At 42.9% G+C, this 13,702-nt stretch overlaps 1 protein-coding gene across 8 annotated transcripts in view; it reads right to left on the bottom strand.

Annotated features, from left to right (window-relative positions):
- The window catches only part of LOC139259816 (formin-like protein 2), a 425,278-nt gene that overhangs the window by 65,298 nt on the left and 346,278 nt on the right, over positions 1-13,702 (bottom strand). For all 8 annotated transcript variants that reach the window (XM_070875639.1, XM_070875635.1, XM_070875637.1 and 5 more), the window contains exons 8-10: positions 13,590-13,666; positions 12,129-12,222; positions 930-1,004 (exon numbers count right to left, since the gene is read on the bottom strand). In XM_070875639.1, coding sequence (XP_070731740.1) covers positions 930-1,004; positions 12,129-12,222; positions 13,590-13,666 — 246 coding nt within the window. The remainder of the gene's footprint in view (positions 1-929; positions 1,005-12,128; positions 12,223-13,589; positions 13,667-13,702) is intronic.

Here is a 13,702-nt window from a genome sequence, read left to right on the forward strand (position 1 = left end):
CACATCAAACCACAGTTACCATGCCCCAGTTACAGTCCTGGACATTGAAGTAAAGTAGACTAATAGCTACGGGTGTAGTTAAAAGATCTGGGGGTTTTAGTAGTCATCATGAGTAATGTGTCTAGCTCTGGTCAATGAGATACACAAGAGACATTTAAGCTCAGAAAGGCATGCAGGAGCCCCAAGTCTGTCCTGTAGTTTGGAAGCATTGAGATTTTGGCTTTTTAGCCTTGAAAGGAGGCAACAGAGATTATATTAGAGAGATTATTACTCAAGTAAATGAGGTATAAAAAAAGTTACATAGGAACTGTATTCCTCCAATTGTATTAGTGTCAATGTTCAGAGGCTTGATCAGTTAAGGAAATGGTGCCATGATGCACACAAATAGCATGACAAAGTCTTTTATGACAAGGAATTAGAGTGTCACAAGATTTATTTTTCAGTGTTTTATCAGATTGTTTGCTGTTAGAAATATTATTCACACTGAAACCCTTTGTCACTTAAATCCAGTAGGCAGCTCTGGTTCGTTATACAGATCCAGGCACATTCCACATCATTGAATGGTTTTATCCCTGATTTGTTTTATTTATGCTTTAGTCAACAGCAGAGCATTCTCACTCATCCTCATCTATCAGCGATAATCTCCTACACATGGTCTGTTTAACTATAGCATCTACTGTAGGCATAATCACAACGTTGTTCTTGAATCACAATAAAGATATGCACAGTTCACCTGAAACAAATGAGATGCGGTATTTGAAGATCAAATCAGATTCCCACTACCTCACAGATACTGATCAGCTCCAACATTTGCTTTACTATCCACATTCACAGTAGATATCACCACTGGAAACTCATTTGCAGGGATGTTACACAATAATATATGAGCTATGAAGGGTGCAAGATTTATTAGTTAACAAAGTGCTTACCATGAAATCAATATTATTGTCTTCATTTCGGAAATGTTCCATTAGCTTTTCAAATCGATACTTTTCACCACACACCTGAGGTAAGATATAATGAGAAAAAGATTTAAACAATCAGAAACCCAAAACTGTAATAGGATTCCATTTAAACACTAGAGGGTGCTCTGCGTACAGACTCGCAACCATGTACCATTTTAATGAGTGGATTGGAAGTTCACAGCAACACTACACACTATAATTTTTCTTTGAATGTTGGTAAATTGACTGTAAATTAATAGTTATTCCTCTAAAATAAATAACTAGTGAGATAGTTGGTTCACTGGGAAACTGTGTAATCTAGCTGTGCATCTGTTTCTAAATCTAGGAGATAACATTAAAATCTCTTTTCATATTCATTTCTGGTTACCTTTGCTGTTGGGTTTGTGATACACATTACGTGTTCTGCTCTGCGGTTACCCAAAGAAAATAGCAAAATTCAAGACGTGTGATTTGCATGGCAAGGAGACGGAAGAGCTGCTGAATGAGCTGAAGGTGGAACTCTCCCAGCTCCATGTTGCCAAGGTAACAGGAGGGGCTGCATCCAAGCTTTTCAAGATCTATGTTGTTTGTAAGTCTGTTGCTAGAGTCTTTATTTTCAGATGTAGAGTGAGAAGCTAAAGAGGTTTCACAAAAGGGGAGAAAGGCAAGTTTTTGGATCTCGGGCCCTAGAAGGTTTAGGCAAGTCAAACAAATTAACACATGACTGCCAGGCAAGTAAAAAATTGCCCAAATGTTCTACAAAAATTTGCTGCAAAGCACATATAACCTCCAGCAGAGGTCACTGGAAAAAGACAATTGTGTTGCATACAACATAACAATGGGTTATTAGGGAAAACACCAGGAGATTAGGCCATCAATAATATTCTGATGATAAACTGAAAAAAATCCTCTCAGCCAATGTTCTTTTTGTGCAAACACTGAATGAAACATTTGGAGCATGTCACCATATTTATTTCTTGGGATAAATTAACTTATTGTTGTACTGAACTGATAGAGCTGCAAGATTCATATTCGTAGCAATCATGTGACAACTGCAACATTAATTTTCCCAGCAGTGGTTTGGTCTCATTAATCAGCCATCTTTTAAAAATGTTCTCTCCTCTTCCTCTCAAAGCTACTTGGCTTGTACTAGGCCAAGTGCCCTTGGTACATTGTCAAAATGACTATTATTTTTGTGTGAATCTAGACAGTGAGTTTTGGCAGTCTACACAACTGGGGGGCGAGCGGGGAGGCATCGCAGGTAAGCTCAATCCTATCCTAATCCAAATCTACACACATACTTTCAGCAGGCATCACTGGACAACTAATAGGAGCAAGAACCCTGGCCAATTTTCCCCTCCCTAACATAAAAGGTGATGTGACCAATTGTGGCATCCTTACTGGTGTCCTGGCTATGACACTAACTTAGTTCCTACCAGGGACTGAACCTGTGAACTTCTTTGTCTGTGTGGCTCAGCTACACACTGCCTTAATCATCTGAGCCACCAAGAGAAAAACAGGCATCTTCAGTTTGTTTTTATATATCCGTTCATACCATTTGCGGTAAAGTGGATCTATTCAAACCACAGTTACAATTTATATTTGAATAGGCATAACTTCCAATTATGTTTACCATTAATGTATTAATGTCAATAGCGTTCTTTAATACAGTGCTTTCTCTGTTATAGTAAAACATTTTCTAATATTTAGTTAGAATTAATGTGCAATAGTTATTCATATGTGTTTTATTACCCATTCAGATGATTATAATTTTTGATCATAGAAAAATTATGACACCGAAGGAGGCTATTCGGCCCATCATGTCGGTGCCGATGATGCTCTCATCCAATTTATTGCTGTGTCGTAGAATATTCCAACACAGAGACAGACTATTTGGCCCACCAAGTCTGTGCTCATGTTCTTTCCACATGAGCCACCAGTCTAATCCCACCCTCCTGCTTGTTCCCCATACCCTGTAATATTCCTCTTTTTTAAGCAACTAATTCCCTTTTAAAAATATATTTTATGGACTCAACTTTAACAATGGTTGTGGCAGAGCATTCCACATTCTAGCAACCCTCTGTGTAAAGAAACGTTTCCTAACCTCCCCTTTAATATTTTTGTGCTTTATTATTACCCTGTACTGTTTTACTGACCAGTGGAAACAATCATCATTTCGAAAGGTTGTGTTACTTTACTTCCATGCTTTCAGTTTGGCTTGGAACTGAAGCAGTTCTTCCTAAAGGGGACTACATCCATTGGACATGAAATAACCTGAAACTGGGACCTGCAAACACTTAAATTCGTACAAAAAGTCACCTTGCTTGAAGACTAACTACAAAAATGCATCACAACAGCCTGGCATTGTAGCAGTCAAGTTGCTTCACAAACAAGAAGCGATGGTTAATGTTTCCCAATCCATTACTTTAATTGGTCAGCTTTAATTCATTAATATGTTTTGGTAGTTTACAGATGGGCCACTTTTGGGGTGACCTATGGCAGATGCACAACATGAAATTCTTAAAAATGAAAAGAAATACAATTATAATTTGGAATGAAAAGCAGCTGGGTAGCTTGAGCAGGTGAGTGCTCAACATACAAGGTCAGAATAGTTAGGCTGCTCATCGCTTAAACTTGCTTCCCCAATTTCAGTGAGCTCATTAGTTTACATTTGTGTGGGATACATTCCATCTCAGAATAAGAGGGAAATAATGGCACAACAGGTCACCATAATTTGAAAGTGTTCTCTCCATAAACCATTCTCTTTGCTCCACACTCTGTCCAGTTTTGGATTTGGTAAAGGGAGACAGCTCTGGTTAGATCTGTAATTTGCATTAAAATCCAACTTTAAATGAAAATTAAAGCCATTTTCATATTTTATTGATCAAAGATTTTGAAGAATAGCCATTATAAACCAGCATGCTGCACAATTTAAGTGAAGCGATGCGGGGTGATTGAATGAAATGGTATTTAGGCTTAACACAGATTTAACTCTGCATATTAAGCACAGTCTATTTACAGAAGAGTGATTGGATTAAGCACACATTCCAGCAATAAGAAATTGCCACATTAACAGTTCAAGTAATTTTAACTACAAGCAATGATTTAGTGTAATACCACAATTTACTGCTTGGTCTCCATCATCACTAAGGGCAGTGGAAGTATGTGCACAATTCTACAACATTCACAAATTCTACAATATGAACAAATTCTACAACATGAACAAATTTGAATTTCCCAATTGAAGAGATTGCAGCATTTGTTACAGCCCTGAAGATTATTAAATGGGCCACATTAGTACAAGTACTTGTGCATATTTAGCAAAGCAAAACACAAGAGTTTTTAAACAATAACTTAATTAGGGAAAGATACACAAACTTATGGCTAACTGAATCATTGGCTTTAATGTCATTTTCCTTTGTCCTTATATCCAATTCCTTTAGCTCTTGTCCCCTCATTTGTTAGTTTTAACTACCCTCTATTTTGTTACTTTTATTAACGTTCATAATTCCTTTGTCTGCATTTGCTCCATGAATCTTTCTTCTTTAAAGCCCCGTTTCTTTTAACTACGCCACCGTGCCATCCATTGGAAATCTAATGGAATTCTGGAAACTTCTGTTCTATAAATGAGTGCTTTGCACTAACTGTGTCCAGGCAACTACATACTTCTTCAAAATGGTCCAGCTGAAGGTCACAAACTCCAGTTCCACAGCAAACAAAGGAGCATCATTCTTTACTGCTGTAGTTCTTCATTTCAGACACTGCCATCTAGCAATACTAATAGGGTACTACATTTATATAATGCAAAAAAATATGGGTCAGGACCTTGTGATTTCAGAATTGTTATCCCATTGTTTTGCATATAATGTCTAGAACTTTGCTACATCAAAAACTGAAAAAACTGCACAAAATGGATTTACGATTCAGAAAAATATAATGTAAATAAATGTGGGTTGATTGACTATGGCCACTTTAGGACATCATAGGAAAGCTTATGTTCAAGAATGTTTGGGCAATTCTGCTAGTTAATGACACTAGGTTTTAATGTACGTTTTAAACCTGGAGCTATTCTTCGGGTATGAAAAGGCAATTTATGCATCATTTAGCATTTAAATGTGGGTGTGCATGTTTATATTGGACCCATCATTAAATATATAACTCCAGTTAAAAAGTACTGCATTTTCCCAGGAAGAAAAGCTGTAAGAATGGTCCAGTACGCACAAATCCAGTCATTTTAATAGCAAACAAAAAGATTGAAATTCTTACATCCTGTTTTGATGAGTTGTGCTGTAATTGTGTTCTAGCCTTTTGACTATTTTTTGTGCACCTTAGTTAATGTTGCATTCAAGACTGCCCAGCTTGAGAAACAACTATGAAGTACCATTTTTAATGCTGTCCTTTTAAATTCCAATTGTGTGTTTTGAAGGAAAGTACAAAATGTTGCCAAAAAGCAATTTGCTAACCTTTATTGTGAAAATATCTGTATTGTAAAGGCACACTGAACAATTTGAATTGTGATTTTCATTGATTTGGATCACAATCCATTGTACAGGTATATGATAGTGATTTATAGATTCAGTATAAAAATCAATGTGCAACCTGTCATAATCTCTAAAACGTTCATAATCTGTTTTTTGTATTGATTTTCTAGTTAATGTTCCAAATTCACAGTGGAAGGTAAGACTAGTATCTTAAGGTATCAATCGTTTTCTTTATTTTGGATGAAGTAAAGAGGTTAAACAGAGACAGATGTATCCAGTTAATATTCCCTTCAACAAACTGAAGTACTGTCTTCAATGTTGCCAAATATATCCCTTTAGAAATATTAGCTCGATTTCCAGGATTTAGATAGGCGTATTGGAAATTTTAAAATCATTACATTTTCCACTGCTTATTTCAATCTCCATTAAAATGAGATTGCAGTGCAAGGATCATAACTTATAATTTGGAAATTCTGTGGTGTCATAAGCAATGCTACATTTCATCCATGAAATCTAGAGAGAATTTTCAAAGATTTACACACTTTGTATCATGGTTTCAAATACTACTTTGGGAAGCATATTATGCCATGTGTTTTTCCCCATTCTGCCAGTTAGGGATGGACACTGTTAATAGGATTGACGATCTAGGATATCTCTCTATACTTGTGTGTGAAAATCTGATTTCTGTTAATGGCACTGGTGCTAACTATATGAATTTGCTGATCCACAGGTGAGAGTTAAACGTTGTTTAGACTGAGTAAATCCAGCATTTATAGTTTTGTTATAAAAGCTTTAGTACTTGGGGTTTAATCAGTTTACTCATGGACTTCATGTCACTTGGCAAAAATTTAGTTTGACATTGAGCTGTTGAAACGCATTTGTCATTATTATTTATACATCCAGCTGAAGAACTACGCCAATACATGTATGTAAGTTTATGAAGTGAGTGTCTTCTATTTTAAGATCATGTCAAAATTTAACATTCATGAAGCAGTACTCTTTGTACAAGGTAGCCAAGCAGGTTTTACATGTACCTCACCGACCTGGACCAGGCATGGCAAGGTCCAGGTCGGTGATTGGAGCGTGGGCAGATGCAGCAGGAGCGGCAAGATCGGGCGAAGGAGTGGCAAGAGACTGTGGAGGGATGTGATCGGGGCCCAGGGGAGGCGTGAGTTCGGGGCTAGGGGCCCAGGGGCAGCACGGGCCAGCCCACACTGCGATATGTGTGTGCACTAGGTCCGTGCAGCAGAGCAGGTCTCCAGTTGTCTTGGGTAATCCTTGCCACTGGACCAAGACCTAGCTCTGTCAAGCCCGTGTGATGGCTGGTATGCAACGGCCACCACATGATAAAAAAATCCACACACAGGCATCTTCCACCCTTGAGGATGTAGTTCGGGTTCTTCATTCGAAACACCTGTAAACTCATCCTTTTTTTTGGCGTGGAAGCAAGTCATCCTCATTTCGAGGGACTGCCGATGATGATGATGATACGTTCAGCTGTTGATTAACAGGATTAATATCCAAACCGAAGGTTCCGTGAGCTAATATCATCCCTTTCCTTTCTTACAGCGATCATAGGATGAAAATGTATAGAGTCGAAGATACTGCAAAACTGACAGATTTTGGTTTAAAGCAACCAACTATTGCCTTTGTGAGAGGTAAACCAAAGGCTAACTGGAGAAAGAGGTTGAACAGTTGATATTTCCAGGTTGATGTTACAGGTTTCTCCTTGCACGCCCTCAGCCGGAACCAATCACAGTACAGTACAAGGTTCAAGGCGAAAAGCCCTACTCTACTCTACCTGTAGTTTTACCCAAGAGGAAACACAGAGAAAAGTCAACTTATGGCATTTGTTTTCTAAAGCAATGACATGATAGGTCCAAGTCAGCATGGATTTGTGAAAGGGAAATCATGCTTGACAAATCTTCTGGAATTTTTTGAGGATGTTTCCAGTAAAGTGGACAAGGGAGAACCAGTTGATGTGGTATATTTGGACTTTCAGAAGGCTTTCGACAAGGTCCCACACAAGAGATTAATGTGCAAAGTTAAAGCACATGGGATTGGGGGTAGTGTGCTGACGTGGATTGAGAACTGGTTGTCAGACAGGAAGCAAAGAGTAGGAGTAAACGGGTACTTTTCAGAATGGCAGGCAGTGACTAGTGGGGTGCCGCAAGGTTCTGTGCTGGGGCCCCAGCTGTTTACATTGTACATTAATGATTTAGACGAGGGGATTAAATGCAGTATCTCCAAATTTGCGGATGACACTAAGTTGGGTGGCAGTGTGAGCTGCGAGGAGGATGCTATTAGGCTGCAGAGTGACTTGGATAGGTTAGGTGAGTGGGCAAATGCATGGCAGATGAAGTATAATGTGGATAAATGTGAGGTTATCCACTTTGGTGGTAAAAACAGAGACACAGACCATTATCTGAATGGTGACAGATTAGGAAAAGGGAAGGTGCAACTAGACCTGGGTGTCATGGTACATCAGTCATTGAAGGTTAGCATGCAGGTGCAGCAGGCGGTTAAGAAAGCAAATGGCATGTTGGCCTTCATAGCGAGGGGATTTGAATACAGGGGCAGGGAGGTGTTGCTACAGTTGTACAGGGCCTTGGTGAGGCCACACCTGGAGTATTGTGTACAGTTTTGGTCTCCTAACTTGAGGAAGGACATTCTTGCTATTGAGGGAGTGCAGCGAAGATTCACCAGACTGATTCCCGGGATGGCGGGACTGACCTATCAAGAAAGACTGGATCAACTGGGCTTGTATTCACTGGAGTTCAGAAGAATGAGAGGGGATCTCATAGAAACGTTTAAAATTCTGATGGGTTTAGACAGGTTAGATGCAGGAAGAATGTTCCCAATGTTGGGGAAGTCCAGAACCAGGGGTCACAGTCTGAGGATAAGGTGTAAGCCATTTAGGACCGAGATGAGGAGAAACTTCTTCACCCAGAGAGTGGTGAACCTGTGGAATTCTCTACCACAGAAAGTAGTTGAGGCCAATTCACTAAATATATTCAAAAGGGAGTTAGATGAAGTCCTTACTACTCGGGGGATCAAGGGTTATGGCGAGAAAGCAGGAAGGGGGTACTGAAGTTTCATGTTTAGCCATGAACTCATTGAATGGCGGTGCAGGCTAGAAGGGCTGAATGGCCTGCTCCTGCACCTATTTTCTATGTTTCTATGAGTCATTATGAAAGGGAGCAGCCTGGGCAGAAATACAAGACCTTCTAAGTATACAACCTCTCCTACAGGAAGCAGTGTCTATTCAGCATTGCTAGATGTATCTGACAACCAGTTCTCAATCCATGTGCTGACGTGGATTGAGAACTGGTTGTCAGACAGGAAGCAAAGAGGAGTAAATGGGGACTTTTCAGAATGGCAGGCAGTGACTAGTGGGGTACCGCAAGGTTCTGTGCTGGGGCCCCAGCTGTTTACATTGTACATTAATGATTTGGACGAGGGGATTAAATGTAGTATCTCCAAATTTGCGGATGACACTAAGTTGGGTGGCAGTGTGGGCTGCGAGGAGGATGCTATGAGGCTGCAGAGTAACTTGGATAGGTTAGGTGAATGGGCAAATGCATGGCAGATGAAGTATAATGTGGATAAATGTGAGGTTATCCACTTTGGTGGTAAAAACAGAGACACAGACTATTATCTGAATGGTGACAGATTAGGAAAAGGGGAGGTGCAACGAGACCTGGGTGTCATGGTACATCAGTCATTGAAGGTTGGCATGCAGGTACAGCAGGCGGTTAAGAAAGCAAATGGCATGTTGGCCTTCATAGCGAGGGGATTTGAGTACAGGGGCAGGGAGGTGTTGCTACAGTTGTACAGGGCCTTGGTGAGGCCACACCTGAAGTATTGTGTACAGTTTTGGTCTCCTAACTTGAGGAAGGACATTCTTGCTATTGAGGGAGTGCAGCGAAGGTTCATCCCGGGATGGCGGCACTGACATATCAAGAAAGACTGGATCAATTGGGCTTGTTATTCACTGGAGTTCAGAAGAATGAGAGAGGATCTCATAGAAACATTTAAAATTCTGACGGGTTTAGACAGGTTAGATGCAGGAAGAATGTTCCCAATGTTGGGGAAGTCCAGAACCAAGGGACACAGTCTAAGGATAAGGGGTAAGCCATTTAGGATCGAGATGAGGAGAAACTTCTTCACCCAGAGAGTGGTGAACCTGTGGAATTCTCTACCACAGAAAGTTGTTGAGGCCAATTCACTAAATATATTCAAAAAGGAGTTCAATGTAGTCCTTACTACTAGAGGGATCAAGGGGTATGGCGAGAAAGCAGGAATGGGGTACTGAGATTGCATGTTCAGCCATGAACTCATTGAATGGCGGTGCAGGCTCGAAGGGCTGAATAGCCTACTCCTGCACCTATTTTCTATGTTTCTATAAATAGGACATGCTTATTTGCACTAGCAAATGCTCTGATTGGCTCCCCATGATCACATGACTGATTGCTGATTGATCCCCTTGGAGGATAAGACACACCCAGCAGTTTCTCTGGAATGTTTAATTCGAACCGCACAGCCGAAGTTCTGAGTGACTTGGCAAAATCTAATTCGAACCATTCTGACTGCCGTATCCAGACAGGACAGAGCTCCCCCGTCCCAGCCTGAGTTACTGCCGCATCCCAGCCCAAGTCCTTGCCCCATCCCAGCCCAGGTTCCTGCCCTATCCCAGCCCAGGTCCCTGCCCCATCCCAGCCCAAGTTCCTGCCCCATCCCAGCCCAAGTTCCTGCCCTATCCCAGCCCAAGTTCCTGCCCCATCCCAGCCCAAGTTCCTGCCCTATCCCAGCCCAGGTTCCTGCCCCATCCCAGCCCAAGTTCCTGCCCTATCCCAGCCCAAGTTCCTGCCCTATCCCAGCCCAGGTTCCTGCCCTATCCCAGCCCAGGTTCCTGCCCCATCCCAGCCCAGGTTCCTGCCCTATCCCAAGTTCCTGCACCATCCCAACCCCAGTTCCTGCCCTATCCCAGCCCAGGTTCCTGCCCCATCCCAAGTTCCTGCCCCATCCCAACCCAACTTCCTGCCCTATCCCAGCCCAACTTCCTGCCCTATACCAGCCCAACTTCCTGCCCCATCCCAGCCCAACTTCCTGCCCCCACAACCCCAGTTCCTGCCCCATCCCAGCTCAAGTTCCTGCCCCATCCAAGCCCCAGTTCCTGCCCTATCCCAGCCCAAGTTCCTCCCTCCCCATCCCAGCCCCATCCCAGCCCAAGTTCCTCCCTCCCCATCCCAGCCCCAGTTCCTGCCCCATTCCAGCCTCAGTTCCTGCCCCCACAACCCCAGTTCCTGCCCTATCCCAGCCCAAGTTCCTCCCTCCCCATCCCAACCCCAGTTCCTTCCCTTCCCAGCCCCTGCCCCATCCCAGCCCCAGTTCCTGCCCAAGTTCCTCCCTCCCCATCCCAGTCCCAGTTCCTGCCCCCACAACCCCAGTTCCTGCCCTATCCCAGCCCAAGTTCCTCCCTCCCCATCCCAGCCCCAGTTCCTGCCCCATCCCAGCCCAAGTTCCTCCCCCCATCCCAGCCCAAGTTCCTACTCCCCCCAATCCCAGTTTCTGCCCTATTCTAGCCCAAGCTCCTGCCCTATACCCAGCCCAAGTTCCTGCACCCCCCCCAACCCCAGTTCCTGCCCCATCCCAGCCCAAGTTCCTCCCCCCATCCCAGCCCAAGTTCCTACTCCCCCCAATCCCAGTTTCTGCCCCATTCTAGCCCAAGCTCCTGCCCTATACCCAGCCCAAGTTCCTGCACCCCCCCCAACCCCAGTTCCTGCCCCATCCCAGCCCAAGTTCCTGCCCCATCCCAGCCAACATTCCTGCCCCCCTCCACAACCCCAGTTCATTCCGTATCCCAGCCCAAGTTCCTGCCCCATCCCAGCCCAAGTTCCTGCCCCCACATCCCCAGTTCCTGCCCCAACTCAGCTCAAGTTCCTGTCCTATCCCAGCCCAAGTTCCTGCCCCATCCCAGCCCAAGTTCCTGCCCCATCCTAGCCCAAGTTCCTGTTCTATCCCAGCCCAAGTTCCTGCACCCCTCCCCCACCCCCCCAACCGAGTGGGCTCGGGCTAGAAGGCAGTCAGCAGCAGCACAGCTCAGTAAAGCAACGCAGTCGGGATGATACAGGCTCCACTTCCGGTTTCGAGGAGTCTGTGCATGCGTGGGCATCCGGGGGGGGGGGGCGGCGGAGTTCAGAGCGCGCAAGCACTGAAGGACACTAAAAAAAAATCACTCTGTTATAAATAAGTGCTGATACTATGTGGCAGCATGTTAATGTTGAATGACCATCCCTTTTGCAAACAGCCAATTGGCAAACACTTCCCAAGGCAAAAAGAGCTGAAAGCTATTCACAAATCTGGCAAAAAGGCGAAAAGATTGTACCAAGTACATCTATAGAGAAAGCAATTTTATTTAGTGAAGAGTTTAACTTTATTGAGGTAATTGTGTCTTTTTTTTAAATCACTATTTTTCACTAGCATACTCTACAGATCTGTTCTATTTTGGAACAACATTTTTTAGACTAACTTTTACTTTTTAACAAACTGGTAAATTAAGACATATAGGTGTGAAAATTATACTTGAATAGCGAGGTGTGTTTAAAGAAATGATGTAAAGAGGAACTGCAGGATGTAAAGGGGGATGAATCCTGTAAAAAGCATACAATGTTGCCTTTTACCAAGAAGAAAGGCATCTTACCTCCTTGAAATTATCAAACGCTAATAAGATTATTTCATGTCCTCCTCTGACAAGACAAACAGCTGCCAACAGTTCCAAGACCAGAGCCTTTGTCCTACAATGGCAGCAAACAAGATCATTAACAGGACCAGGAGAAACAAGGCTCTGGTTACACTAGTCCTTTTGTACTGGAGATACACAACACAGGAAACATTCATCTGTAAGTGACAATGATGCTTCATTTTGGAATTGTTTTTCCAGAATTCAATTATACATTCAACCTCTTTTGTTCAAAAAGGACAATTTAAACTTAACATTTAATATATCACATGAAAATAGATTATTTTAAAAACACATCTGTAGATAAATAATTTATCTCGTGACAAGATGCATTGGGGGTGATTTTCATCGCTAAAGAGCCTCCGCGGTGGCGTCTTGAGCTGAAACTACGGTTTAGTTCACGTTTAGCACAAGATGCCATCTTGGTAAAGGAGTCGAAGCTTGCGCTAGGAATGGCCACCCAGAGAATTGTTAAGGGGCTGATTGCCACTTAAATTGCCTGCTTGTGCTCATTAAGGAGACTGCACAGCATTTTGGTGGATAGTGCTCGACTTAATGCCCTCTCCTACAGCAACCAGCTGATTGGGAGTAAACAGATCGTTGCTGAGGATTTTGAGTGATAGTTAAAGCTATATCACCTTAAACTTTTCACTTGCTGCTGGAGGTTTGAAGAGACCTTTTGAAACACATGGGGATATTTTCTGGGACACTTTGTCAAGACTTCACCAAACATTTATTCCACAAATTCTCTGAGGACTTTCTCCTAAAAAGAATGAGTGAGTGCTGTGCTACTCTACCTTACTGGACACCTTATAGGAGTCACCAGGAAAGGGAGTGCTTGGTCATGGGCATCTTGCTAGGGGTCCCCCTTGGTCTACAGGAGGAATGGAAGGAGGACAGGAGGCCAGGCAGAGCAGCTGCTGCAGGCGAGAGGGTCAGGAGAACGAGGTGGACCGCCCCCTCTGTGGGTAGAGGACATCCCTCCTCCTCCTCTGGACCTCCTCCACCAGGTCCACCAACGCCGTGTCCGAGAACCTGTGCACCCTGAGCCATCCTGAAACCTGCTGCTGTGTGTCAGCCAGTGCAGTCTACACCTTCAGTGGAAGCAGTTGTGTGGAACCCACATATACTGCTCCACGGAAACTGTGTCTAATCAATGCTTGAGTGCTAAACCTGCAGATGTCTGTTTAGCACCTCCAGGCAAATTCAAATTATGGTGATCAACAATTAGGATCAAAATTGCATGCTAAAATCAGACTTTCAAACCGCCTGTTTTCACCCTTTCACCAAAGTAACCCTACATTTCTACTCGATTATGCTACAAAATTGTAGTAATAATTATTCAATCTTCACAGTATGTATTGCATTTTTCTAAACCAATACTAAGTCACAATGTGTTTTCCAGTGGGAAGGATGTCTTACCTCGGATTCCTATTGTTCAGACTCAGTGCAATTTCATTAACAGCATGTGGATGTGACATGACCATGTTGAAGCCATACTGCAATTAGATAAAAGAAAACAGATTAATGTCTAC

This window comes from Pristiophorus japonicus, chromosome 3 (genome assembly GCF_044704955.1).
Source record: "Pristiophorus japonicus isolate sPriJap1 chromosome 3, sPriJap1.hap1, whole genome shotgun sequence".
Taxonomy (NCBI): domain Eukaryota; kingdom Metazoa; phylum Chordata; class Chondrichthyes; family Pristiophoridae; genus Pristiophorus; species Pristiophorus japonicus.